General features: G+C 36.0%; 2 protein-coding genes across 3 annotated transcripts; one reads left to right on the forward strand and one right to left on the reverse strand.

The window, feature by feature from the left end:
• Positions 1–1,797: 1,797 nt before the first annotated feature.
• LOC147393380 (PLAT domain-containing protein 3-like) lies at positions 1,798–2,698 on the forward strand. Its single transcript, XM_086456262.1, has 2 exons — positions 1,798–1,955; positions 2,067–2,698. Exons 1-2 carry the CDS (start codon positions 1,881–1,883, stop codon positions 2,568–2,570), a joined length of 579 nt encoding a protein of 192 aa, XP_086312388.1. The 5' UTR covers positions 1,798–1,880; the 3' UTR covers positions 2,571–2,698.
• Positions 2,663–26,882, reverse strand: HUB1 (histone mono-ubiquitination 1). 2 transcript variants are annotated; one of them, XM_086456260.1, is made up of 19 exons: positions 26,347–26,882; positions 20,324–20,651; positions 19,186–19,347; positions 19,021–19,108; positions 15,682–15,903; positions 15,408–15,569; positions 14,345–14,526; positions 14,166–14,249; positions 13,774–13,893; positions 13,507–13,693; positions 13,254–13,414; positions 13,102–13,173; positions 11,765–11,841; positions 9,143–9,337; positions 8,605–8,677; positions 8,436–8,522; positions 6,617–6,754; positions 6,334–6,536; positions 2,663–6,260 (listed from the first exon to the last, which is right to left on the reverse strand). In XM_086456260.1, exons 2-19 carry the CDS (start codon positions 20,471–20,473, stop codon positions 6,092–6,094), a joined length of 2,532 nt encoding a protein of 843 aa, XP_086312386.1. In that variant the 5' UTR covers positions 20,474–20,651; positions 26,347–26,882; the 3' UTR covers positions 2,663–6,091. The 2 variants fall into 2 exon arrangements, with proteins under 2 accessions (XP_086312386.1, XP_086312387.1); XM_086456261.1 differs by lacking the exon at positions 20,324–20,651 and having other exon boundaries at positions 26,347–26,881.
• Between the last annotated feature and the right edge of the window lie 150 nt (positions 26,883–27,032).

Here is a 27,032-nt window from a genome sequence, read left to right on the forward strand (position 1 = left end):
AGTTCATGCTTTTGGATGCCACAAGGTGATGGGATAAGAAAACGAATCAGGATGGTATGCAACCATGGTGAAGGATTGAAACTAGACCACAACACATGCCACATAAGTCACAATCCAAGGACTTAATGCATAAAATCTCTCATTTTCAAAATTTCCTTGGATTATGACTTACGTGGGATTTGTTGAGATGTGGGATGAGGGTTTCAATCCTCCATCCTAGGTGCATGTGATCCAAACTATAAGGAAATTTCATTTGAAAAATTCTCCTTCTTTTATTGTGTCTTCGACACATGTCAAGGAGGTGGTGTGAGCAAAAAAAATCTCGTCAAGTGGGCATGTCATTAGTTTGAAAACATAAGGGTCATGTCTAATATTAGCCAAAGAGTAATGTTGGGGTGACATCGGGATTTACTATGATTTTCACATTTCTGACATGGAGGTACACACATAACCATAGATGTTTTTACTCATATCTTAAGGAAACACGTCTGTGGCTATCACATCAACACAATGAAAATTATAGAGGTATTTTTTGTTTACCTCAAGATTCGCAAATTCTTAAATGGTTGATGTGCAACTCCTTGAAGTTCCCCCTGTTCCACAGAGCCTCCTATGCCAATGTCAATTCACAAAATAAGACTATAGAGGATTTAAGAGCAAGAATCTCATACCTTTTTGTGTGTTGTCCTCCCCTTATTTTTAACGAAAGAATTCTCCCCCTGAACGTTTCTTCCCCTTATCCCCCTTTATTTAGAGATTTGATTCGTAAGATATCCTTAGATAAGAGTCCTTCTTGGGTTTTGGCTCTCAAATCCCGAGAATTCTATGATTAGAACTCTGTTTGTTCACGGAATCACGTTTCTTTGAGCTCATTTCGAGTCCCTCTCTTTGGAGCCTTACTTGAGCATTATAAATCATCGATTCGGACTTCATTCCCTACTGAGCCATGCATTTTTGTGGACACATGTCATTATCTTAGAGGTCAAGGATTTTATCCCTCTATAATGCCCCCTCTCGAAAGGTCAGGGAGTATCTCATCATTTCGAAAACTTATGTTTCTTCTTCCATAGGCTTGATGAGATCTGATTGAGACTTTTTGGCATGTCTTTTGATAAGAGAAACTCAATTTCTCTCAACAATGTTTGGATTGGCAAGAGAAAACTTAGGACAACTTTAAAATTTTAAAATATCTTAAAAGAGATCTATAAACAAAGTTAGCATTATAAAATATTTTAAAAGAGTTTCTCTCCACTTTTGGAGAGAAAGATAACTTACCATTTTTTCCTCTTTTCTATTCTCTCCCCAGTTAACAATCCAATCAAAAGAAATGGAGATAAACTCATTTATTTTCTCTCCTCTTCTCTCAATCAAAACACAACAAGGAAATTTCATTGGGAAAATTCTCTTATTTTTAGAGTCGTGACGAATGCATCCGGTACATGTTTGACGTGATAAGAGCATAGAACCATTGATTTTTTTTTTTCGAGATACATAATAAAAAAGATCTGCAATTACGCGCCCTTACCACATCAGGTGCGTACAGACTACGTATGATTTATCGCGTGCATTCGTCATTATTCTCATTTTATAGTTTGTGTGACACATGTCAAGGAGGCGGTGTGAGCCTTGTCAGCAAAAAAGAAAATTTTATCGTCAAGTGGGCCTCTCTAATATTAACCAAAAAGTAGAGGGTCAATGTCTAAATCATCCTAAAATTTCTAGATAATTGTGGAAGATAACATCATGAAGTAGGAAATAATGGAACTCTAAGAGGACAAATTCGTAATTTAACTTCCTCAATTATACACTATAAAACTATCCAATGCCCCGCCATCTATGATTCAACGTCACAAAGAGTGAGTGAAAGACGAGAAGGAAAGATGACGAGCCGCCGCTTCTGGTCACTGGTTCTACTCGTCTTCTTCCTGTCTGCCGCAGCTGGAGAATCCAAATCGGTAAGTAGATCATCTCAACCGTCCATTTTCCCCTAATCATCATAAAAATCATTTTTTTTTTTTTGTTTTGTTTTTGCATCACTAGATTGATTGATCTTTTTGACGACGCAGGAGGATGATTGCGTCTACACCTTATACGTAAGAACAGGATCCGTTCTTAAGGCTGGAACCGACTCCAAGATCACGGTTACTCTTGGTGATCCGAATGGCAAATCAGTGAGGATCCCAGATCTCGAGGATTGGGGACTAATGGGATCTAAACACGACTATTTCGAGCGAGGTAACCTCGACATATTTACTGCGAAAGGACCATGTTTAGGTTCCCCACTTTGCTATCTCAACCTAACATCAGATGGATCTGGATCACACCACGGATGGTATTGTGAGTACGTGGAGGTTACATCAACTGGACCCCACAAGGACTGCAGTCAGAGCCTCTTTTACGTCCAACAGTGGCTTGCGACAGACGCTCCTCCCTATCAGTTAACCGCTCTCCTTGATGGGTGCGCACAGGAGACAATTAAACAGCCAGCGCACGATAGAAAGGGCCCTTTCGTTGTTGGGAATTCTAAAGGATCTGGGGTTGGGGTTGGTGTTGGAGCTGTTTCTCAGTAATAATAAGTTGGATCTAATCGTAATCAAGTGTTGTCTGTCTTTTGTGTTGTTTGGTTGGCTTTTGTTTTGTTGTAAGTTTTTTCTAATCGTACTTATGAGGAAGGAGTGACGTGGAGTTATTTTGAGTATGGAGCTAGTTAATCCAGTAGAACTCGATGCACTTTAATACATTCCTACTCTTTTTTTTATTTATTTAATTTAATTTAATATTCTGTTTTGATATGATCTGATTGAGACTTTTTGGATTGTCTTTTGATAAAGAGGTTTGACAAATCTCACACATCTCTTTTGATCAATAACACACATCTCGATGATACTTATCTCACATATAAATCTTGACCATAGGATTTGCTATTTTACCACTGTTGGGTTCGTGTGTTTTTTTTATCATTCTTCACCCTTTCTTTAAAATAATCAATTTTTCAGAAAGCGGTCAACAGCTTTTAAAAAGAGCTTTTGGATCTCAAAAGGCATTTCCATAAATAGTAGCTGCCGGAATCCATTAAAAGATGATGACAGTGTAGATCCAACAAGAAGCTGTTTACCCTGGAATTGAAAAACCCCTCCCAAAAAAAAACAAAAACAAAAACAAAAAACACTGACTTATCAAATGCAATCGGTCCATGAAGAAGTTATTCAAACAAAAGTGTTTCCAGGGAAGCAATTCTGTTGAAAGCATAGGTGCCCAATCAATGTTGCAATCCCCATCATGATTCTTATATGATTACACATTTTGACACCCTGTTACTTGTATGGCATAATTCCAATTTGACTCCCTAACATGTACTAATTGCACTTACCTCCCTTGTAGTTGTCAAGGGATTCACTTACCCCTTGCACCAAATTAACAGTTAAATTCCTTTTATAAAGACTATTTTACCTTTTTTTTTAATATTAATTCTTTATCATTAACAAAAATACACTTGTAAAAAAATGAGTTTAATTAGTGAATGCCTAGGCGGGGGCATTTCAATTATTGTTTTAAAACAAAAAAAAACTTCTACTAAAAAGAAATAACATAAAATAAGAGGGTAAAATAGTAAAATAACATCTAATTTTTATCCACGTCAATAAAGGGGGAGGTAGGAGAAATTATCAAAATATTAGGGGGTCAAATGGAATTATACCAAACTAAAGGGGGTCAAAGTGTATTTTACCCTTAAAAGTAATTCTATTATTAATGTACAAAAGTGAAAAAGCAAAGCTGCACCTCCATCCCACCCATTAAATGCCTCACAGATCATAAGACAACCCAAAATAACAGGTCTTCTTCCCATACTTACAGTGTGAAACTGAGATTTTAAAGCTCCTACCAAATAAAATTGATTCCCTGATAAAAATTGACATTTAATAATATATAATAAAAAAAAAACAAGATAAATCCATCTACAAATAAAACTTTGAAATATCTTTTTAAAATTTATGAAAGTTCCTGGACTCATCCAATTCCAGGGTGGGGGGGAGGGGGTGTGTTCACAGACCAACTAATTATGAAAAAGATTATTACTGAAAATGCCACAGATTTTACAAAACAGAATGAATTACATGATGAGGAGACAGAACCAACAACCCCTATTATATACCCACCCCCACCCACCCCTACATTCACAACCAAAACAAAACTCTTAAATCTCTCTATTCAAAGCTGAACCAAAACTCTGCATCAAAGATCGATCACCAACATCCTCTCTCAGAAAGAGTAGCCGAAATCTTACCACCAGTTTAAACCGACGAGCGAACCTCCATGGGGGCTTTCTTTAGAAACAGTAGGGTTGTTTGTTCTGGTGGATCTGCAAATAAAAGGAATATTCCTATGGCTCCAAGGTGCTAATTGGGTTGCATCATACTTTACATATAAGGAAACTTGAGAACGTGGGCGAAAACCTATACCCCATAGCCCTATTCCACAAATATGAGATGCAACTTGTATGGATTGGGTTGGGCGGGCGAAAAATCACAGATTTCTGTCAACAATTTTTATAAAAATCCTTGATACAAATGGGAAGTTTCGGTGAGAGCCAGAACCTTGTTGCAGATTGTTTGATCCAGAAGGCAGGTTCACCTCTTCTGCAAAGCCAAGACAGCTAAAGGTTCTCATATGTAAACGGGTTTCACATCGTTAGGCCCGAAACTTGTAGCACATACTGCACATTTCCGATGACGATTTTCAAGAATTTTCTGGACGCAAGTGTTGCAGAACAGATGGTAGCATTTGGTGATGACAACCTGAAAGCCCAGTATAAGTTACATCTCAGTTCGGAACAACAAGAAGCAAAAATTTTAAATTTTATAATAAAAAAAAACAAAAGAGAGAGATGGGTGAAGCAGCAAACTTACGAGTGTCAGAGAAAAGGGTGCAGGTCTTTTCATAAATTATGATTATGTATTTATAGAAAATGTATCACCATCAGATATTCATAAGTGGGGCCTATACAGAACATACTTAAACGTGCAAATACGAGAGATTTTATGAAAATCGCCCTTTTCCAAAGTCGAAACCTCAAACAATGTTTGAAAATCCAAAAATGAGGGAAGACAAGAAAAGATTTTCCTGGGCTTAGACCCATAGCTCAGTTGGTTTGACACATTGCAAAGCAACTTTGAGGTCATGGGTTCAAGACTAGTTTACCCATCAAAATATAAAAAATAGAGTTTCCACGTTTTTTGTGCAAATGGCACAAAAAAGAGACAAGAATGTTCATATCATCCAATGCATATCAGACATTACCAACTGAGACAATGCATATCAGGATAAATTTAAGAATTGTCTTATCTTTTGAGAAATTGTATGGAGTATATCTTTCCATTAACAAAAGGCATAAAATGTTTTCCCATTTCTGAATTTCCTTTGAAAAAATAATTAACTCAAATTTCAAAATTTAGTCCCAAAACTTTAAATCATGGTTTTAAATCTTTTCTGAGACTGAGATGACTCACCCAAGTCATCTTGGTATCATTCACCAACGAACCGGATTTACACAGCGTCTCAGGAATCACATATCTCACGAAATAACAATACGACACGGATGATATTTTTGAAAATCTCATCCGAGTCAGTAAAACTCGGACGAGTCAACCAGGATTTTGTATATTTTAATTAAAATTATTATTATTTTTTAATAATTTCAATATTTATTATCTAAATAAAATATGAATTTATGATTAAACATCTTCTAATCTTCCCTATTTCATAAAGATATTTATAATTATTTTTATATAAACATACATGAATAAATAATTGTAAACAGAGTTAAATGCTTTATCTCGCCCAAAACGAAATGACTCGTCAGAGACAACTAGATCTCATCGATGAATGAGATGCGACGTCAAATCGAGATTTGAAACCCATGCCTTAAATCCTTGGTTGGAAACAACACCTGAAAACCTAAAGGCACTCTTCTTTCCATGAGAGGAAATCCCATATCCTATTTGTGTTGGGTGCTCAAACACCATAATTTTAGCGTGAATCAAACAATAGACACAAGCCCCCCATAAGATGCTAGAGAAACACAATTAGATCCTTACCTCTTTGGTCTTTCATGGCAGATACTGCACTTTAGTATGTCCCTGTACTCTCTGACTTCTTGCTGAAGCTTTTCCAAGATAGACGAAGCCTCGGTGCGTACACTAAGATGTGTTGCTTTCCTTCCTACGACTTCCAACTCCTCCTCTATCCTTTTCTTGTCAAACCTATAAATTTAAAAGAAGAATGAGTCATCTTGGAAACCTCGGATTCACCTTAACAAGTAGAGCAATGGATTACCTCTCTTTCTCTAGATCTATCTGCAACTCAGCAACACCCAGTCGGCCTAATCCAACCTTGGACTGGGATTCCTCTAAGGATTTCCTTGACTGCTGACATTCTCCCCTCACATCCAACATCCTTTTTTGTGTGGCTTCCAAGACATTAGAGCTGTGCCACCTGTCTTCTGTGAGTTTCCCAATGTGCTCTGAGCACATTCTCAACTGCAAAGCAAGTAACGATTAAAAATAATCTCTAAACTATGGATTGATTTGGTTTGAATTTAACTGAGGTTTAGAGATACCTGTTCTTCAATCCGCGCTCCTTTCCGGTCATAGAAATCCAGAGATACATTTCCTTGATGCAACTCCTTTTCCATGGTCTGTTTTTCCATGCGCAAAGCATCTTGCATCTGTCTTGCCCTCACACCCTCTAAAACTAGCTGGAAAAGCAATCAACAATATCAAAAGATTACATTCAAGGAAAAATGCTTCAAAAAACTTCGTAAAACTAGTGAGATAATTAAAAGCCCATGACAGTTTCCAGTCCATCGATGATAAAACAAACCAATTAGGATGATCCATAAGCAAGTACAACAACTATTTTAAAAAATATCAATGCGTGTGAGGCTTACTCACTGCATTGAGGCATAGATTCCTAGCCATGAGACCAAGTCTTCTAGTTTATAATAGGCTTATGGTTAAGCGTCGAGGCAGGCTTGAGATGTGCGGTGTAGAAAGGCTAAAGGCCCAAGCACATACATAGGCACAAATATATAAAACTATAATTTTAAATTTTTAAATAAAAAGCATTAGAAATTTCATTAATTAATTCTACCAAAAAAAAAATCAGACAGATTATTTATATTTTTTCCCAGCAAACCCTAATTTTATCTATTCTGCCATAAAAACCTTAATAAAAGCTACTTAAATCACATTGCCTCTCAACAAGGATGCAAATTTTTTTACATCTTTGATAAAATCAGAAAAGTTTAACTCACATAAAAAACAGTTCAGACCAATACAATTACACTAAATTATGTGCACCTCCGAAAACTCCTCTATCTTAACAACTTGGATTGACATTCTAAGAACCAATGTACATGCAAATATTTTATGAGAACTCAACCAAAATATTAGATGCTGTGAATTTCTTCTTAATTGATACATATTTACACTACTTTACATATAAAAGGAATTAAGCAGTGCATGGAACCAACTTCATGATTCTCGCCCTTCAAAATCCATCGAAGCTTTCCAAGTATCTAAAGATCACTTGGCACTTAATACCAAAACTATATGTTGTACCTTTTGATCAAGCTGAGGTGTGTAGAAAGATCCACCACCCAATAAAACCCACTTACAAAATTAATATTCGAAAAGAAACAATGAGCCATGTTGGGACGAATACATCCATAACTGACCAGATTATTCCAAAGGATGGACAGGAACCCGACCAATCAGCTTGAGTAATCAATTACCCATTGATACAACTAAAGAAATTTAGGGCCTTTTTTTTTTTCCCTTTGTTGGTAAAACACTAGGTCATATTGTACACAATGATTTCAATGTACAGTTTTGAGCACACACCTCTTAACAGTGAAGCAACTGTCTAATTTTTTCACGAAGAACAAATGGTCATAAAAGGGAAAAGAACAAACAGAAACTGCCAGTAGCCAATATATATAGGGAAGCGTTCGGAGGCCCTAAAGAGATCCAAACATTTTTCAAAATAGGGGTTAGGAGTTCCGGAATGGACTGATTTTTTGTGAGGATGATCTCTATGGTGAAGAGATCATCCTCACAAAAAATCAGTCATTCCGAACACTAGTTTGCAAGTTGAAGAATCGTGGACTGTCTGATTTTTGTAAACCAGTTCTGATAGGGTTAGAAGTTTTGGAATGGGCTGATTTTTGGTGAGGATGATCTCCTCATCATAGAGATCATCCTCACAAAAAATCAGCCCATTCCGAAACTTCTAACCCCCATACATTGAAAAAATGTTTGGCTCTCTTTAGGGCGTCCAAACGCCACCCATATACATATAAATTACAAGCATACCAACAATATTGAAACTGAATATCGCTTTATAGCCTGACAAGATAAAAAAAACAAATTTGCCACCTTGATGTTGTAGTCATCCCTCTCCGTGATTTGTTGCAACAGGTGCTGGTTTTGAGTCTGTATATCTCCATATGCCTGCCCAATTGTCTGCAAGTGCCACAAGCCAGATAATGTGATTCCTGAACCCAAAACGGATGTATTTCATATACAAACGGGGGAGAGAGCTAACCTCAATCTCTGACAAGTAAGCTTCACCTTCCTCGTGTTTCGATCTTAGGACTTCAGAAAGATTGGATGCATCACTGAATGATTTAAATCTAGAATTAGTGATCTATTTTGTGAAAAATTGCCCCAAATCACTATATCCAAAGAAAAAAGTACTCCACAACAATACACTATAACATAAAACTTTGTTTGGAACTACAAAACAAAAACCATGTGTAGAAAATGCTACAGCATACAAGAGATGGGCACAAAAGCCTTGCTTAGTAGATGAGTTTAAAGATTTTAACTACATGATAATATAATATAAAATTCTTAGGATCAGACTGGAAAATACACTTCACAGAGGTCTAAAGGCTTGCGATGAAGAAGCTTTGTCCGAAAAGTGGTAGTGATAAACTTAGATCCCTCTCTTATTTTTTTATTCTTCTATTTATATTTTTTCCTTTAGAGGTAGGGTGATTCTGAGAACCCAAAGAACTATTACATAAAAATCTTGAGACATTAAAGCCAAAAAAAATAGGAAAGAAACAAATAAAAAGGACCTTCCAGAAGCTTCCAACTTCTGCCTGAGGTCAGCAATTTCAGCTTCAGCTGCAGCCAGCTTCTGTTGGGATATGGCTTCAGCTTCATTTGCTGCCTTTACACGAGACTCCAAGCTGTGTTCATCAAGAGAAGATTTAAGACTTTGAACATGTGCCCATGCCTGGTACTCCAAATCCCTAGCCTCAATGACATCCCTGCACAGTCCAAAAAATAAAAAGATATCAGCATTATAGCAACATTTTAAACTACGAAGTGAACAACTCACATTCTCTAAGGAACATATTTCAAGTAAAATTCCAGAGTTGAAGCAATTTCAATGAATTGAGTTAATACAGATATAAATTGAAGTCATCTCAAGGACAGGGTTCAAGTAAAATGTATGGATCAACTAGAAACGCCAATTTCAATGAATTTAGTATGATATAAATTACCACATATGAAGGTGCCAGCTTGCTTAGTTGGTTAAAATATGTGAGTGTTCATACCACAACTTGGATTCAAAAACCACCTTTTTTGAGAAGGCTTTAACGTACCACCCTCTCAAGAAGATCATGGACCATCTTTGGAACAGTCCTTCAAATGCCGGAAAGCACGAAGAACTTCACCCATATCTACAAAGAAACTGGGCAATGCAATTGAAAATAGTTCACCTTTTTCTCTATTTCCTTACACATGATACACATTCCAAATTGTGAAGCCTCTACTAATGTAAGTGACTGTGGTAAAGATTTTATTCAACACTGTAGTTCATGCAAATAATTTATCACGTAATTCAAATATGGTTCATGTTTAAAATTGTAGAAAATTAACCATAAAATGAGGAGGGCAACCAAACCATCATAGTGACAAACAGCTAAAGTTTTTGAAGTTGATATAAGCATTCATCTCGTGAATCTAGTTCTGGGGAGAGAGATGGCATTGTAGGTTTTGGGTACAAAGAAACGTAGGCTCCAAACGAAGCACTGAGCAATCTTGGGTTCCAACAGCCAGCAAAATAAATTGAACTTGAATATAATGAGCCAACCGAAGGTAAAGAAGAAAATTATACTCAAATGCCCAACGATGAAGGAATAGCACTTTAAAAGGGATGTTTGGTTAGACAGATCCTATATCACAAGCTGCTTAATATCAAGTGAAAGAGCCTGTAGGGCTCTTATGCTAAGTTTGAAAGGCTCACTAATGGGACTACACCGATGATGGTGGTTTTTCTTACTTCCAGTTTGAAAACTATCAAACAAAAATGGAATTATGGAGCTTGGCCATTGCATGCTAGGGCTGCAACTTGGGCGGGCCAAACCCTACCTTAGGTAAGGCCTGGGCATAGTTAGCTTGGGTTCGGTCTCAGGTTCGGGCAATAAAAACAAATGCCTGACTCAAATCGGGTTGGGTACGGGCGTAGACATTGGGCAACCTGATTTACCAAAACCAGAACTTAATATGCTATAATTTAAAAATATTTCTTATATCTTAGTTTCTTTTGCATTCATTTAGTATTTATACTTTTGTTTCTTTATATATCAAAACTGATGTGTGATTATTTTCATAAAATAAACAATTACTTGTTATAAATGCTTTTGTTTGTGTAATTCTATATTGACATACAATGTAAATGTCTGTTTTGTTAGAAATTACGACAAACAATAAATGAAGTAAGATGCTAGCTTTAGTTAATCATCAATTTCTTCGCTTTTTTAAATTCGCTTATAATTTTATGTGTAAATTTTAAAACACAATTTTAGGAAAAATAGTGTAAATTGTGATGTTCTTTTACGTACCACTTATGTTTATAAAAGCCCTTATCATTGCTAAATTATCCAGTATTAACGGGGAATAAATTAATCGAACTTGGGTTGGGTTTGGGTTGAGCATTTCAAGCCCAAGGTCAGATTGGCATGGGCGCAGGTTGGTGTTTGTCAAGTTCGGGTTGGGCGCATTGCAACCCTATAGCATGCCACCAGAAATTAAGATCCTGGCACCTCCAGCTGAAGCTTGAGCTCTTAATCAATTACTATCAGAGCTGAATTCCAAATGCCCCTAGTAAGTTTTTCAACTGTTCGGCGGCCACATGTCAATAAGGGTTGGAAGCCTCCTTATCTCAACACTTTGCAACTGCTTCAAGAAGGTCATCTTTAGCTCCCATTCTTGTAGAGGTATATATGAATTCTGAATGGTCAAATTCAGTCAAGTTGGATGATGGTGAGTAAATAAAGGTCAAAGCTCCATATCCACGGAAACCCCCTTGTATTCAAATTGCAAAGTGATTGATCATTACATGTTCAAGTCGTAAGAACATGACACACACAGGCGCGCGCATGCGCACACACACAAACCCTAAAGGGTGCAAGTATTGGCTATCTAGGGAAGATTGAGCCTAGCATTTAACCCCATCTATTAACAAAATGATGATCCAATCGAAGATGTCCAAGTTGTTCCAAAGTAAAAAAAAAGTAAACTATTCTACACTAATCCATCTGGGAGAAATGCCATAACTTATTCCCAAATAGAATTAGAAAACAGAAGTCTAAAAAAGGGATACCAACAAAAATACCCCACCCCCTGACAAACAAACAAAACAGGAAAAAGATCCCCCGACTAGAAAACCAAGCATATGACGTTCTAACCTGGAATCAGTGGATTCACGTCTATACATTTCCAGAAATAACTTTAACTCTTGATCACTCTGCTTCAGATCATGGACCTGCAGCAAACAGGACAAAACCACTCAACTCAACGTAAAGTAGACCAGAGTTATTGAGAAGCTAAAATCAAAGTGCTTGAGGAATTCCGAGGGGTCTTCTTCAAGGACCTTATGTTTTAGATGGGACACTGTTTGCAAGGATTGATTTTGTTTATGGCATGCCTTGTTTTTTCTTTTGTATGCCTCTAGTAGACTGGTCTTCTTGGCCTCTTTTCTCTCTCTTCTTAATAAAATTACAACATCCACTTTATTACGTAAAATACTTGTTTAAATGCACAAATTTCTTTTCCTTTTTAAATATGTAAGAAAACATAACTAATTTATACAACTAATTACAACATGGATGACAGACAGTGTGTAATTATATGGAAGTGCCAATATCCATAGAATGAGTCATGATAAAATGAGGTGCTAAATCACACTTGGCCTGTAAGCGGCTGGCGTGGCAAGTGCACAGAAACATAGAACTTTTTCTTTGGGATACACAAGGAAAAAAAATGCACTTGCCACATCAGCCACGTACAGACCACATACGATTTAGCGCGTCATTTTATCATTAGTCCCATAGAAGATATCAACATAATATAAGATGATATAGCAGATGCCAGCTAGCTTAGTTGGTAAAGTCTTTGGGTGATGATACCAGAGACCTAGGTTCAAATCCCACCAGTATCAAGTTACTGAACTCATTAAAAACAGGCTTGCTGATAATAAAAAAAAGGATATAGATACCTAACTGATCAGAATTCATTTCTACCAATGAATGGATATTGTAGTATGTTCTATTAGCAGATATTATGATGTATAATTTCACTTGTTCTTTCAGCAAATAATTTCTATATTTTGTTATTTTATCAATATTTTTAGAATAAGCTTTTCAATAAAGAACATTCCGGTTTAAATTTTACTGTTTACCGAAATGTTTCCATTGAAATATTGCCTTTTTATACCGAAAATTTGATTATTTCAGTAGAAATTGCCTATTAACTGAAATACTTTGCACAATGAATGAAGATCTCTACAAATTTCGCATCAATCTTTGGAAATGAAAATATTTTGGTATATTTCATAAAAACAAGACGAAATTTAATACCATATGTGCAATGAAAATGCTCTACACTATTTTTTTTCTAAAGTCGAGCACAATTACCGACCTTTGTTCAAAGTGCTATCCTATTGTATATTAGTGGTATCTGCTCCGTTGAAAAGACCCTAAACAATAAAAAATAAAAATAAAAAGCCTACAGATGATAATCATACCACAGCTTGCAATTTATGTATTTCAGCAATTTGGTCAGCAGATCTACCAGATAGAGTTCCCAACTCATTGATCTGTGTAAGAGAAAACACACATTTAGCCCTTCGAATGTGCACCTAAAGAGTACGGTTGCATATAAATCGTAGAAACTCACCTTCCTATCAAGGATATTTGACAGAGACCGAACTTCAGCTCGTAAGGAATGAACCTCTAAAGCAGCCTCTTTGTATTTACTCATTTGACTTTGCATAATACCCATGTTCTTGGGAAATGACGAAACCAAAGCTTTAAATTCAGCAATGATTTCTTTCCTTCCTGAGATACACAGGAAGGGCTATCTTTCAAAACAAAACAACATAGGTCATCAAGAATTTCTGAAGATTGAAAAATACACCTCAGAATTAAACCTGGTTCTCTTGAAGCCTCATCTAGCTTAATCTCAAGAAGATTTCTTTCAAATATTTGATTCTGTATTTCTTTTTCTAGGTCAGCTATTCGGGAGTCGGAAACTGCAGAAGCTCTTCGAAAAACATCAGCCACATCAACTTTCACATTCACTTCAGCTTCCCGCCAAGCAAGATTATCCTTTTCAATCTACAATTTTGAATTAAAGAAAATATTCAACTATGCCCAAAAAAAAAAGGCAGACAGAGACATCTAAATGCAACTCCAACCTGTAGTTTCTCGAGTAAAGCACGATACTGGACCACTTCTGCCTTTGATTTTTCAAGTTGATCGCTTACAAGGAGGTAGGCTTTGGACGAAGAAATGTGCTTCAAATCTTTCAAAGTGTTCTGCCACAATATTACAAGTTTAAAACAATTGGGAACAGCTTCAACTATGTTGATAATGAAAACACCCATTGAATAAAAGAAGAGAGATTACATTGCCACACCAACTTTTGCTAACACCACCCCAATTCATATGCAAATCACCAAAGATTAGCATGCATCTTGGTGTGGCATTAGCAAAAGTTGGTGTGGCAATAGCAGCTCTCTCAAAGAAACATATTCAGAATCATTAAATGGAAAACAAAACAAACAAACAAAAACATTACAAGCCTGACCTGTAAATTAGATAACTTCTTCAGAATTTCTATCCTTTCAACATGGAGGCTTTTGAGTTCTAGCAGTCGACTTGAAGCCAGCTCCTGTTCAGGAGCTCAAATAGACACAACCGTTGTCAGTTACATTTCAAATCATTGCAAAGTGCATCCATAAAGCAAAGAAGAGGTTTCCTAATTACCAACAACTCTTTGAGTTCAGCCTCCATATCTTGTAAATCTTTTTGCTTGTCTCCAGAAACACAGCTGTTCCCCAAATTCAAGACAGGGAAAGAAGCACCTTTGGCTGCATCTCTCTGTGCTTTAAGAGATGACAATTTACAGTTGTTTTCTCCCAGTTCTGAAATAGTACTTTCCAATTCACCTTCAAAGACACCAGAGAAGTAGCCACAAAAACTTGTATCAATTAGTGACTTTTCAGATTGTATGTTTAATACTTACAATCAAGGACAGAACAGTTTTTGAAAGAAAAAAAAAACTCCAAATAGGTCAGCAAATTCTAAGCTCACACCGAGTCACTGAACAAGTTATTTTCAAATTTGACCAACTTACCCAGTTTGAAGATATCAGTTTAAATGGATAATATAATGGAAAAGAAATGAAAAAAGAAAAATGCAAAAGAAGAGGAATAAAAAAATCTCTTCTAAGATGCAAGAAAATCATTATTGGAAACAATCTGAAGAGATCAAGGAATCCTAGGATGGGCTGGCAACAACTTCTTGGATTGATTTGGAAGGTCTATTGGCAATAGTGTTATTGGTAAGAAGAAAGAAGAGAAGTAGGAGACAGGAAGGTTATGAGGAATGGTAAAGACAGAAACGAAGGTCAAAAAACAAACAACCTTATGGCTGTAGCTACGACATAAAAAGTAAATGTACTTGCAATGCACATCATAGTCAAGACATGTCAGCACTCCAATGTTGATTTCAAGAGACGTTTCTACAGAAAGATACCACTCCTTCTTCCGCTAACTTTGAGGAAACCCAAGTCATCTCCTCGTATTCTAAGTATAGAGGTAGGGTTTGGAGAGGTTCAAGAAAATCCATCTTTTTTCCTTATAAAACAGAGGTGTAGCAGTGTTAAAATGAAAGTTTTGTTACTTGGTAACCAGGTCTCAGTTTTAAGGATTTAGGGCATTCTTTTAGAAGAGAAAGACATTGTTGTCTTTAAACTTTACCGGGGTGCAACACACAAAAAAATGGTATGCCAACTGGTAGATTCTCTTCTGGATGAAAAGGTTATTACCTTCCAAACGTTTCAATTCAGCCTTGTTCTTTGCATTAATGACTCGATAGCTCTGAACTTCGCTTGCCACTGATTTGTGCTTCAAATGAAGATCATCAAGCGCCACTCGTAAGTTCTTAACCTCCTCCTTTAAATCATTAATTGCATTTTGTCTCCCAGGCTCTAAAGAGAAAAAATAAATAAATTAAAGAGACAAGAAACTAAGAATGAACCAAAGGTTCTAAACTGATAGACTGAACAAACAGCATCTGTCCCACTACATATAAAATCTTACCAACTTCTGGAAGAGTCTCTAGCAATGCAGCTGAATTTCCGTCCTTCAGATTCCACACATTATTAATGGAAGCTATTATATTTTCTAAGATGTTTCTAGTAGTCGCACTAGATGTTTGACTACCTTCCACTTGATTAGAGTTATGTGTACCACAGCTTTCTGTTGCACCCGTCTCTAGAAGCCTGTGCAGAGAAGTATCCTCGGGGGGAGATGATGCCTCAACTGCACTAACACGGGAAAAAAATAGTTATAAATGGCACCTCTATCAACATGTATTCCCATAAAATGGTTTTTAAAAAAAATTAGAGAGCTGCTATTGACACCCGAGCTTTTACTTATTGCACCCCAATTTCTTAAATTATTTATCATCCCCCAATTAAAGATTAAACACACACTTCAAACTTCACAAAGGTTTGGACCAAATTATAATCTTAAAATTACAAAACATTATAACACTCGTTCAAACAATTTCAATAGTTCTTTACGATTATGATTAGGCTCATAAAATTCCTAAACCAAAAAAGATAGAAATCTAGCAAAAAAATGAGAGAGCTTCTATATGCACCTCAACTTTTACTTATTCCCAACCATTCACGTATTTTTTTTATTTTTAATTGGAGTGTAAAAGAAAAAGTTGGGGTGCCAATAGCAGCTCTTAAAAACTATGACCATTTGAAATGAAAAGATTATGATGCTCTAAGCTACTGCACATTGTGCAAATGGAGCTTCCCTTGCAACATAAGATTACTATTCAACTCTCAGAGAAATAAGAATACACAAACCAATTTGTCAATTGTTAGGCCCTGAATTTATAAAGTTGATAGTTAATTTAAGGATTTCACGTTTTCTTTCTAATAATCATCATGGATGCCTCCCAAACTACGTCTCTCATAGTTTCAACGTGATCATCTAGTGTTTTGGTAAGAGAGAATCCTATGGAGTTAACTCTGTTTGTCGTTTGTTTGGGTATCTAGAAGGAGAGGAACAACTGCGTTTTCGAGGGGAAGACGAACTCTATAAAAGAGGTTATCATTAATCAGGTGTCCCTAAATTTATTGACCACAGATGTAAAATAAATCCATGCAGCACATTCTTCAAGCCCTATAAGCTATGAAGTTTGGCCTGCCTCTTGGGAATAACCCCACCAGCAAAAAAGGAGCTTGACCGGTAATTTCTAGCAGTCTATAATAACCCTTTTCTTCAACACACGGTCCTAGACCACGATAAAATGTTCAAACCAACCACAAATTGAGTTTAGGTTTGGTGCGTAGACCCCCAGGAGTGGACCAATCATTCATATGTTATATGCCATCACCCCAAATTTCTCTGGCTGAATTACACGATGTAGTAGAAGACAGTTCAAAGACTGACCATTAGCTTTGCAACTAAAGCCACAAACACACACACACAGACACAAAAACAAACAAAAAGAAACAACAATCCGTTTGCAAGCAAGTGATGACGTGGCCCCAAGCAAAGAATGCTACCTCAGCAAAACTTTAGAAGTCCTAATAGTAGTAGGGAAGGAATATCAATGCAAAACAAATGCTCCCTAATCCAGGGTGGACGTTTAATGCAAGTACACATTGTAATCAATGTAACATATTTGAGACAATAGTGGAAGTCAAACTGAAGTTGAACAAAGTTGGTTCACTTGTCAGATGATACATGAAACCTTAGCCTGAGCACTATGTTGCAAGAATAAGGTGAAGGGTTTCAACACGGGAGTGTTGGATTTGTCCTACTTCAAAAAATAGAATTAATGGACTTGACACTATATTGTAAATAAGTTAAATAAACAAAAAAATTATTTTATATAATAACAAGGATAATAAAGGAATATTTTGGGGTTATCTAAGGGGATGATGTATCACACACCAGTGAACAAAATACTACATTTCTTTGATGTCATATTTGCTACAAAGAAAACTTCAATTGAAAAGGGAAGAAATCATAAACTATGCTAAATGCTAATCAATATCTTGCAATATGGGAAGAATAAAAAATAAATGTGTCGCACTAGACTCTCTTGAGTGTCAGATTCTAACACGTGTTCGACATGGGTACATGCAACAATGTAGCACGATTTCATAGATGAGTCAAATAAAATAAGTTTCAGAGATACAGATGTGATCGACATCTGTCACATTGACATAAATACAAGTGTTGATGTGGGGTATAGGACACCACAACACCCAATACAATGACAGACATTCACCAGTGGATAGCAAGTAAAGATAAGGTTTTTTTCTGTAAAATCTCTATAATTCATTGTTTTCTTCTTGTTCTTCACCTTTTTCTGGCCTCTACTATTTGGGATACAAAAGTCTCATCTAGGATCTCCACTTTCCATTTGGTCAGCAGCTCTTGGAAAATTCCCACCATGGATAAAATCATGTTAAGGAGTTCAGCAAATTGTATTTGTAAAGTAAGTCGGAAATTGGCTAATCACATTCTTATTCATTTTTCCTTTTCAAGGTTTTCCTTCTCAAGGGAGATTTGGGCCCATTTTCTATTGTCATTTCAGATCTCTTGGTGTTTTGTGTATTGCATTTTGGATCTCATACAAAATTGGCATCTGAAAGTGAATTCCTATCAAATGAGAGTTCCCTGGTCTTTAACCTCTTTTGGCATCTGCTTGGATATTTCACTGGGGTGGAACAATAGGGTTTTTGAAGGGAATGAGCATCCCCTTCGCAAGGTCATTATATCAAAAGTGGCATTCATCTTTATCTATCAAAAAAAAAAAAAAGTGGCGTTCATCTTTTCTTGGAGCAGAATCCTTCCCAGATTTTAGAGTTTTTTTTTTTTTTTAAGACTTCTTGTTTAAGTGGGATATGCTTTGTGATGCTTGAGTTTTTTTTGCTTTTGTTTAGTATAGTTTGTTTCTCTCCTTTTCTTCCCTTGTTCGGTGGCCACCTTCTATTTCTTTTAGTAAAAAAAATTATATCTATCGAAGAAAACGTATATTTCATATCTAAAACTAACACAACATAAATAAGTTGATATACATTAAAATCATATAAACAATACACAAAGTAGAAGGCAAAACCAAAATATTTAAATAAACAAGTATACGCTTGGCATGGTGTGTTGCCGTGTGTTAAACCCAATGTCCAACAACACATCCTTCCAGAAAAATCCAGTGCCCTCATGAATAGATTCATATAACCCATATCCGGGAACAGTACACAAACAATTTTAAAAAAGGATCAATTCCATCAGGTACTAAAGAGCAAAATTAACCAAGTGCATCCCAAAAAATAAACTTAGAAAAAAAAAAAATTTAAAGAACAACCATTACAATAACACATTTAGAAGATAGTTGGCATTGCTCACCCTTCAATATTGAGGAATGTTTAACATCGTGCCCACTGCTTGTAGAGTCTCTTGCACGAATGGTACATGATTCCAACTCATCAACCAGCTGTTCAAAAATAATGCAATCAATTTTCCATAAAATAATTCATAGAATTGTCTTCTAAGCTAAAGAAGACATCTTACCTTATTCCAAGACTTATTGACCACTGTTAATGTGTCATCATAAGCATGTTGTTTCCCCTTTAGTTGACACAACTTATTCTCAAGGGCAGAATGCTCAGCCTTCTGAACTTCTAATTGTTGAACAAGCTTTTGATTTTGATATTGTAGAACGGCAGTGTCAAGCTACAACATAGTGATAAAAACCACCACAATAAGAAAGCATTTTTGGAGCAAACAAATCAACATTAGAGATGGAGTTCGCATCATTGATCCTAATTTTAATTCAAGGGAGCAAGGGGTACTGTATTTGTAGTCAAATCCAATGATATTTTCCACAAAATATATTATTTCTCTTAAGAAACACATAAAGATAAAAATTGAAAACTCACAAAAGTTTGTAATGTATTTAAACATTGTACAGATTACACAATGCCAAGAGCAGAAGAATCAAGAATTATTAGAAAAATATATGCCAAATCCTGAGCAGAATAAATGAATTATCAGTTAGAAAACTGACCTTTCGAAAACAAACAAAATCAGTTAGAAACATTCATATGATATGTCAGTTTAAACACTCAAACAAAATAAGATCGTTCTATAGTTGCAGATTGAGATGGATATGCTTCTGCAATAAGGCATTTTTGTATCCGAGAACAACCTGGATTCATCCTTTCAGTGATCAAATAGGCTCTAAGGGTGGTGGAAGGGGAGTACACTATCCTTTCTGGCAAAGAACAAATGTCGAACATTTTTTTTATAAGTAAAAAAAATATATATATTAAAAAAGAAGGGAGGTCAAGATGACAAACCCAAAACAGTATACAAATGCAAAATAACAAACCAACATACAAAGGAGCCTATACTGCAGAAAAATTACAAACTCCATCCCATCTCACAAGAAAATCTTCAAAAAACACCCCTCTAAATCCTTCAAACAGTTTGCCCCAAAAAAAATAGAATAGCTAGAATTGAAGTAATATGATCCTAACTGAATTCTCCTTCCCTCAAAAATCCAGTTGTTCCTCTCCTTCCAAAGGCCCCCAACAAACGGCAAAAGGTGTAAGACCCCAAAGGATCCGCTTGACAGCCAAAAAAACACCTCCAAGCCAACCAAAACTCAAAAATACTGGCACAGAAAACAGAAGAAAAAAAAACCAACCAGACCAAACAAGAAGAGGAAATGAGACCAAATTTGTTGGGCCACAGTGTAATGATGCACCAGAATATGATCCGTCGACTCTCCATTCTCTTTGCACGTAATGCAAAAGTTTGGCATTTGGGCTCCTCTCTTGATAATCGGATCCAACATAGTTATCCTCCCCAACGCCAGTGACCAAATGAAGACCAAGAATTTTGAAAGACCTCCCCAAATAAAAGAAGCGGAAAATCCCAAGGTGCAAGAAGAATCTCCAGCAAGATACAGAGCACACCGAGAACAAGCCCTCACGCATCCCAAGACAAATATGATATTAAAAAGAAATACATTGCTGCAATTATGTACCAATACACAGCCAGGAGGCGGTGAGGATATTAACACTTTCTGACAAAAATCCATGTGCTATGTACCATAATTTACAATCAAGAAAATATTTCCATATGCAAGAATCATTCAATCAACTAAGAATAACACAAAATATGACTAGTATGAAACAAAAGAATATAGATATCATAAAAACATCATCCCCTAAACACTGTAGTAAATACTAGAGAGAACAGACATGTCACCTGCAAGTATAGACAAAAATGCTACTGAAAACCAAAATAAGCTGAAATGGAATTAATCCAGAAGATGTACGGTAAGATACGAATGCAAGGGAACTTTAATTCGTACATTGAAAAATACCCACAAAATATACCTACCATTGGGGACAAAAAGGAATCATAATTAGATAGTTCTAATGAGAAAAGCAGAAAAACATAAAAAATAGTTCATATCCTTCAGATATATTGAATTTCTTAGTTCTACATGTTAAATTGCTTCTTATTTTAAGAGGTTGTGTAGCGTCCCTGCAAGTATAGACAAAAATGCTACTGAAAACCAAAATAAGCTGAAATGGAATTAATCCAGAAGATGTACGGTAAGATACGAATGCAAGGGAACTTTAATTCGTACATTGAAAAATACCCACAAAATATACCTACCATTGGGGACAAAAAGGAATCATAATTAGATAGTTCTAATGAGAAAAGCAGAAAAACATAAAAAATAGTTCATATCCTTCAGATATATTGAATTTCTTAGTTCTACATGTTAAATTGCTTCTTATTTTAAGAGGTTGTGTAGCGTCCCTGGTCCACACTTGTAAGATATTTTCAGTTTGGATTTTACCCCATACGGCTTTAAAATGTGTCTTACAAGATAGAGTCAAGCTTGCCCTTACAGTCCAAGTTCTTGATGTCTACCCAGTTGATGTGGGACTGAACTCACAGCTCCTCCCACCATTCCATCCAACAATAGATGACTCCACTTCAACCTCCTAGGTCTCAACAGCCCTTTTCCCTACTTGGGTAAGCTCACTGGTGGGATCGTGACATTTTCCCCACCCAACTTGATGAGCCATCCTCGGCTCTGCTACCATTATGTAGTGTGTCCTACCCACATTTGTAGGAGATTGTCCGCTTTGGCCCCCACCCCCCCCCCCCCCCCCAGAAAAACATAATAATAATAATAACACACACTAAATTCAAGAAAAATGTAAGTAAATGCTATGTTGATTCCTCCAAAATCTCCAGATACTTCAACCAAACCAAAGGTACACGGACATAGAACAATAAACAGCCCACTTCTTAACATACTGCCCCACTAGAATAAAAAGCTTGACCAAATTGATGACTGTATATCGGTACATCAGAAGATAACTTCTAAAGTGTTTCTTTCATTTATACAATATTTTGTAGAGTCATTTTGAGACCATCCTGAACTCAGATGTCCTCTGTATTTTTGTCTCCATTACTTTTCTAGCAGTGCTTTTGTCCATGAAGCCTTATCCAAACAGGCCGTTTTAAATATTCAACATGCAGGGAGAGAGATAGAAATAGAAACTGGCATTTAAAGCAATGCTCTACTCTCAATCAACAGAAATCAGAGGCCAGATCCTAGGTGGATCAGCAATCAACACATCTTAATTGTAGCAAGGATTGATGCTCCTAGTTGCTAAATAAGTAAAAGCCTGATAAATGACAATTATGAAATCCATTAAAGTATGTCATGCTATCTTAAAAAAAGGGAGAAAAATATTAAAAAGACCAGACTGAGGAACTAAATTTCTACATTATTAAGCAAGTCTTGGGCAATCAGACACATCTTCAGTGTTTCGTCAACATGCAGCTCTGGTCTTTTTTTACTTCTTTTGGTATGAGGATAATATTTTTTTCAGTAATCTATTATAAGAAAAAACTTACATTCATTTAGCTTCCAGTTTCTCACAAAAAAAAAAAAAAAAAACAAAGAATACAGGTATTTGCTAAATATTGATGAAATTAATTTGATAATCAAGATATTTGGGTCATAGCCATCAAGTGCTAACTTAGATATATAACAATGTAAACACATTTTTTATAGGGTAAAGAATTTTATTATAAAATAAAATAAAAGGAGCCGGATGTCAAGGAGACTGAACCACAAACAAGATACAAACAAAACACATATAGCCCAAAAGATGGGACTAAGCAAGAACTACATTACAAACCCAATTCCATCTCACCAAGAATTCTTCAAAGAAGCTACCTTTGAATTCTTTAAATACTTTCCCCCAAAAAACAATAAACCCACGATTGACAAGATATTATTTTGCAAGCAATTTTCCTTATTTTCAAAAATACGGTTATCCATCCCCTTCCAAATACCCCAAGAAACACTAAAGAGAATCCTCTTGGACTTGGCCAAGCTTGAAACCAGGACCTAACCGATGAGGTCAAGCACCCCACGATATAAAAGAATGAAAATCTTTGAAGGAGTATTAATGAGAAATCTTTATCCCTAAGTTAAAGATGATGCTTACAAAAAAACTATTTGTACATTGGGATGACATTCCCCAAATTTTCTTACTTGTTTTTTACTTAATCTTTTGCATTTCTAATAAAATAAGTATGGTGAAAACAGGGAGAAAAGGGAAACCATGTGCCGGATTGAGAGCAATGCTTAACAATCTCTATAAGAATTTGTGTAGCAATATTGTTGGCAATAGAAAAAACAACTGCAGATATCACTCTTGTCATAGGTTAGTAGAAGGGGTTTGAAAAAATCCTTAAGTCAAAATTGGGAAGATTTTCTTGCATCATAGATCAAGAGAGGAAGGCAAGGAAAGAAAATAAATAAAAGGACATCGCGGAGAGCCAAACAATTTTCATTTGTTTTAAGAGGAAAAGATTTTTACGTTTTAAAAGGGAGAACCGAAAGTGGTGGAGGCCATTTTTAAGTTTAATCAAGATTGGGAAATGATGGAAAGGGTTTTGAGTTTTACTCAGTAAAATAAGAGGTTGGAGAGGATACTAAAAAAGTAAAGAAAACGATGAATTGAAGATAGGATTCTAGTTTGCATCATAAACGCCTCACATGTCATGAATTTAATTTTCCCACTGTTACTCAGTAATAAAAATTTTGGTTAATTACAATTCGACCCCTTGTGGTTTGGCATAATTTTATGTTGACCCCCTAACTTTTTGATAATTGCACTTACCTCCCTTATAGTTATCTAAGGGGCTCATTTACCCCCCCCCCTTTCAACCCACATTCCGTCAACCAAACAGTTAAAAAATGATTTTCATTTTTATAAAGACCATTTTACCCTTTTTAAAATATTATTTCTTCTTGGAACACAAAAATATCCTTGTGAAAAAAATGGATTGATACGTAAAAGTGTGAATGCTTAGACGGGGCATTTTAATTATCATTTTAAAAATTATTTTTTTGTAATAAAAAAATAAAATGAAAGGGTAAAATAGTAAACAAACATCTGAATTTTAACACCGTTAGTGAAAGGCGTGGTAAGTGCAATTATCAAAATGTTAGGGGGTCAACATGGAATTATGCCAAAGTACAGGGGGTCAAAGTGTAATTTACCCTAAAATTTACTCTAACAAAAAAGATTCCGCATGGAAAATGAGATATTGGGTATTGTTTGCTACAAACAAGAATTTATACTAAAAGTTTCATGTTTCTATTCTAAAATTAGTTTTATACTGCATTTTAAGTCTAACAAAGAAACTCGGACCTCGAGTTTTCAAACTCCCAACAATGCAATGGAAAATAAGACATGGCGTCGATAATCTCAAATAGATGAGTTTTCCAAATCTATACTCCATCAATAAGTATTAGAGTCGCTGGACTCTAATGGTGAAGTGTGGATCCATAGCTAAGTCTGTTGGCATTCCAATGCAACTTTGACTCCATTGGTTCAAGTCCAGCTTAACCACCCAAAAAAATGTGTAGGCTTCTGTCAATACCACGGTCAACACAATGCAATGCAACTTTGACATCACAGGTAATGATAATAATAATGGGGTTTGGACCCACAGCTCAGTTGGCTGCATGTTGCAATACAACCTTGAGGTCACAGGTTCGGCTTACCCACCAAATAATGATAATAATAATGGGGCTTGGACTCACAGCTCAGTTGGCTGCATGTTGCAATACAAGCTTGAGGTCACGGGTTCAAGTCTGGCTTACACACCAAAAAACTAAAGGAAAGAAAGAACATATCACAATGTAAAAAGTGAGGCGCCAAGATGCATTTTGCATTCGGTTCCAAAGTGCTTAGGGTGCCAACCTGTAATATAAAACACATATTTGGTCCAATGCATTCATGGGATATGTATGACGAACTTTTGATGAAGATATTGATTTACAGAAACCTAAGGGTATTTCGATTATTTCATGAAAGCATACGGACATTTTGGTAAGGTCATAAGATGTTTAGGTGATTCTATATTAAAATTTAAATTCCTGATCAGGTTTATTAACTTATAAAACATCAAGCAAAGAGCTGCACGGAACAGGTTTAGTAAGTCATAAAAGCAAGGATTTATACCAAAGATTTGTTTATTATTTAGGCAAGAAAGATAAAGTGACAACTTAACTAAGTTGGTGAGACGTGTGGAGTGTTGTCCCCACGTCTAAAGTTCAAACCCCTTGAACCCAACTTCGCCTCTTTTTTTATAGGTAAGCTGGACTTGAACCCACGGCCTCAAAATTGGTTTGCAATGTGTCAAACCAACTGAGCTATGGAATATGGATCTCTAAGCCCAAACCCAACCCAACTTCACCTTGCTAACCAGTAGCCCTTTACCTATCAGAGAGAGAGAGAGAAAGTAGCAGCTTCGGGGCAGGTTTAGTAACTCATAAAGCTAGGATTTATGCAAGCGATTTGTTAATTATTTTTATTTAAATTTGAAGAGCATCATTGTTCAACTTTAAAGATACAAATTAAATAGAATCACCAATATAAACACATACATGTATGTGCACATGAGTGTGTCAAATTATAAGTAGATACAGCCTACAGGTACATACGTCTATCTACCTAGCTGGACACACACCAATATATAGTAACTCAAACCTGTATTCGACATACCTTTGAAACCATAGAATGGATTTAAAACAGCTACCCCAATAGCAGATACTATTAAATACGCGAGAATTTCATCCATGTGCAAATGATTTCCATATCATAACACCTTCAATTGGTTTAACACAGGTAATAAACCGAATAATCCAACCCACCTAAAAGAACTTAATATACAACATAAGACTGGTGATCACACATGCATGGTTCACAATGTCGAATCGTATAGTATTGGAATGTATCAGCCAAAACATATCGGGCAAGACTGATACGAAACATTGAATGTTCTAGGAATGTATCAGTTGAGACGTTATCAGTTTTTCTCCTGACCGAAACATTGCCTCGAGACAAGGTTTTAAAACCTCGACGACTTGCAGACTATAATTAAAACTCATAAATCCATAAATTTATAAATATCCACACTTCCCGTAAAAAATATATAAAATCTATAAGATAACATTTCTAAAAGAAAAATCGCTGTGTAAGCAATAAAAGCAGGGATGCATTCAATGAAGGAAAATAACCGTAAAGCAACAAACTTTCAAATAATCCGATAAACTTGGAATAAAAATGCACAAAAACTTGAATGAATCGAACCATTAAAGAGGAAAAATTATACCTTTTTCTCTTCCGAAGAAGGTAAAAATGGTTGCTTTTTAGGGGCAGCAGCAGTGGGCGAAATAGAGCTGAAGTGACGCCGCTTCCGATCAGGTTCTGTGCTCCCCATGGGCACAAACGAAGAGAAACCCTAGCCCTAATCCTTCACACTCACATTAGGGCAAATAAAATTTTCTCTTGTTCACAGTGAACCAAAAAAGAAACAGAAAATAAGGGCAAATGAATCAAACGTAAAGGGTTTGTTAGGGCTTTTGAAACCCTAATTCGCAGAACTTTGATAGCTAATAACAAGAGAGTTAGGGATAGGAGTTTCGACGGTTTTTTGGAGCAAAAACACTGTTTTCTTTTCTTTTTCCGATTGAAAACCCTAATTGTGGAGAAATTGGAGATTGGTTGCAAACCGATTTTCACAGAAAGAGATTTAAAATAATTTTAGGTTTGAAAGATAGATGATCTCATGGTCTCTCTCTCTATCTCTCTCAGTCTTTCTCCCTGTACATGCAATCTTTCTCAACTCCCACATAGAATAAAAGAGAGAGAAAATAAAAAAATTAATATTTATACGCAATGATAAAGGTTTTCTGGAGCTGAGGTCCAGAACTTTTCACAGCTGTATCACCTTTAAGCCTTGAAGCTGACGTGTAAATCATCTAAACCGTTTATCTGATAAATAACTCTGTTAATGAA

Source organism: Akebia trifoliata, chromosome 10, assembly GCF_017979445.1.
Source record: "Akebia trifoliata isolate Shusen 1 chromosome 10, ASM1797944v1, whole genome shotgun sequence".
In the NCBI taxonomy this organism is placed as follows: Eukaryota; Viridiplantae; Streptophyta; class Magnoliopsida; order Ranunculales; family Lardizabalaceae; genus Akebia; species Akebia trifoliata.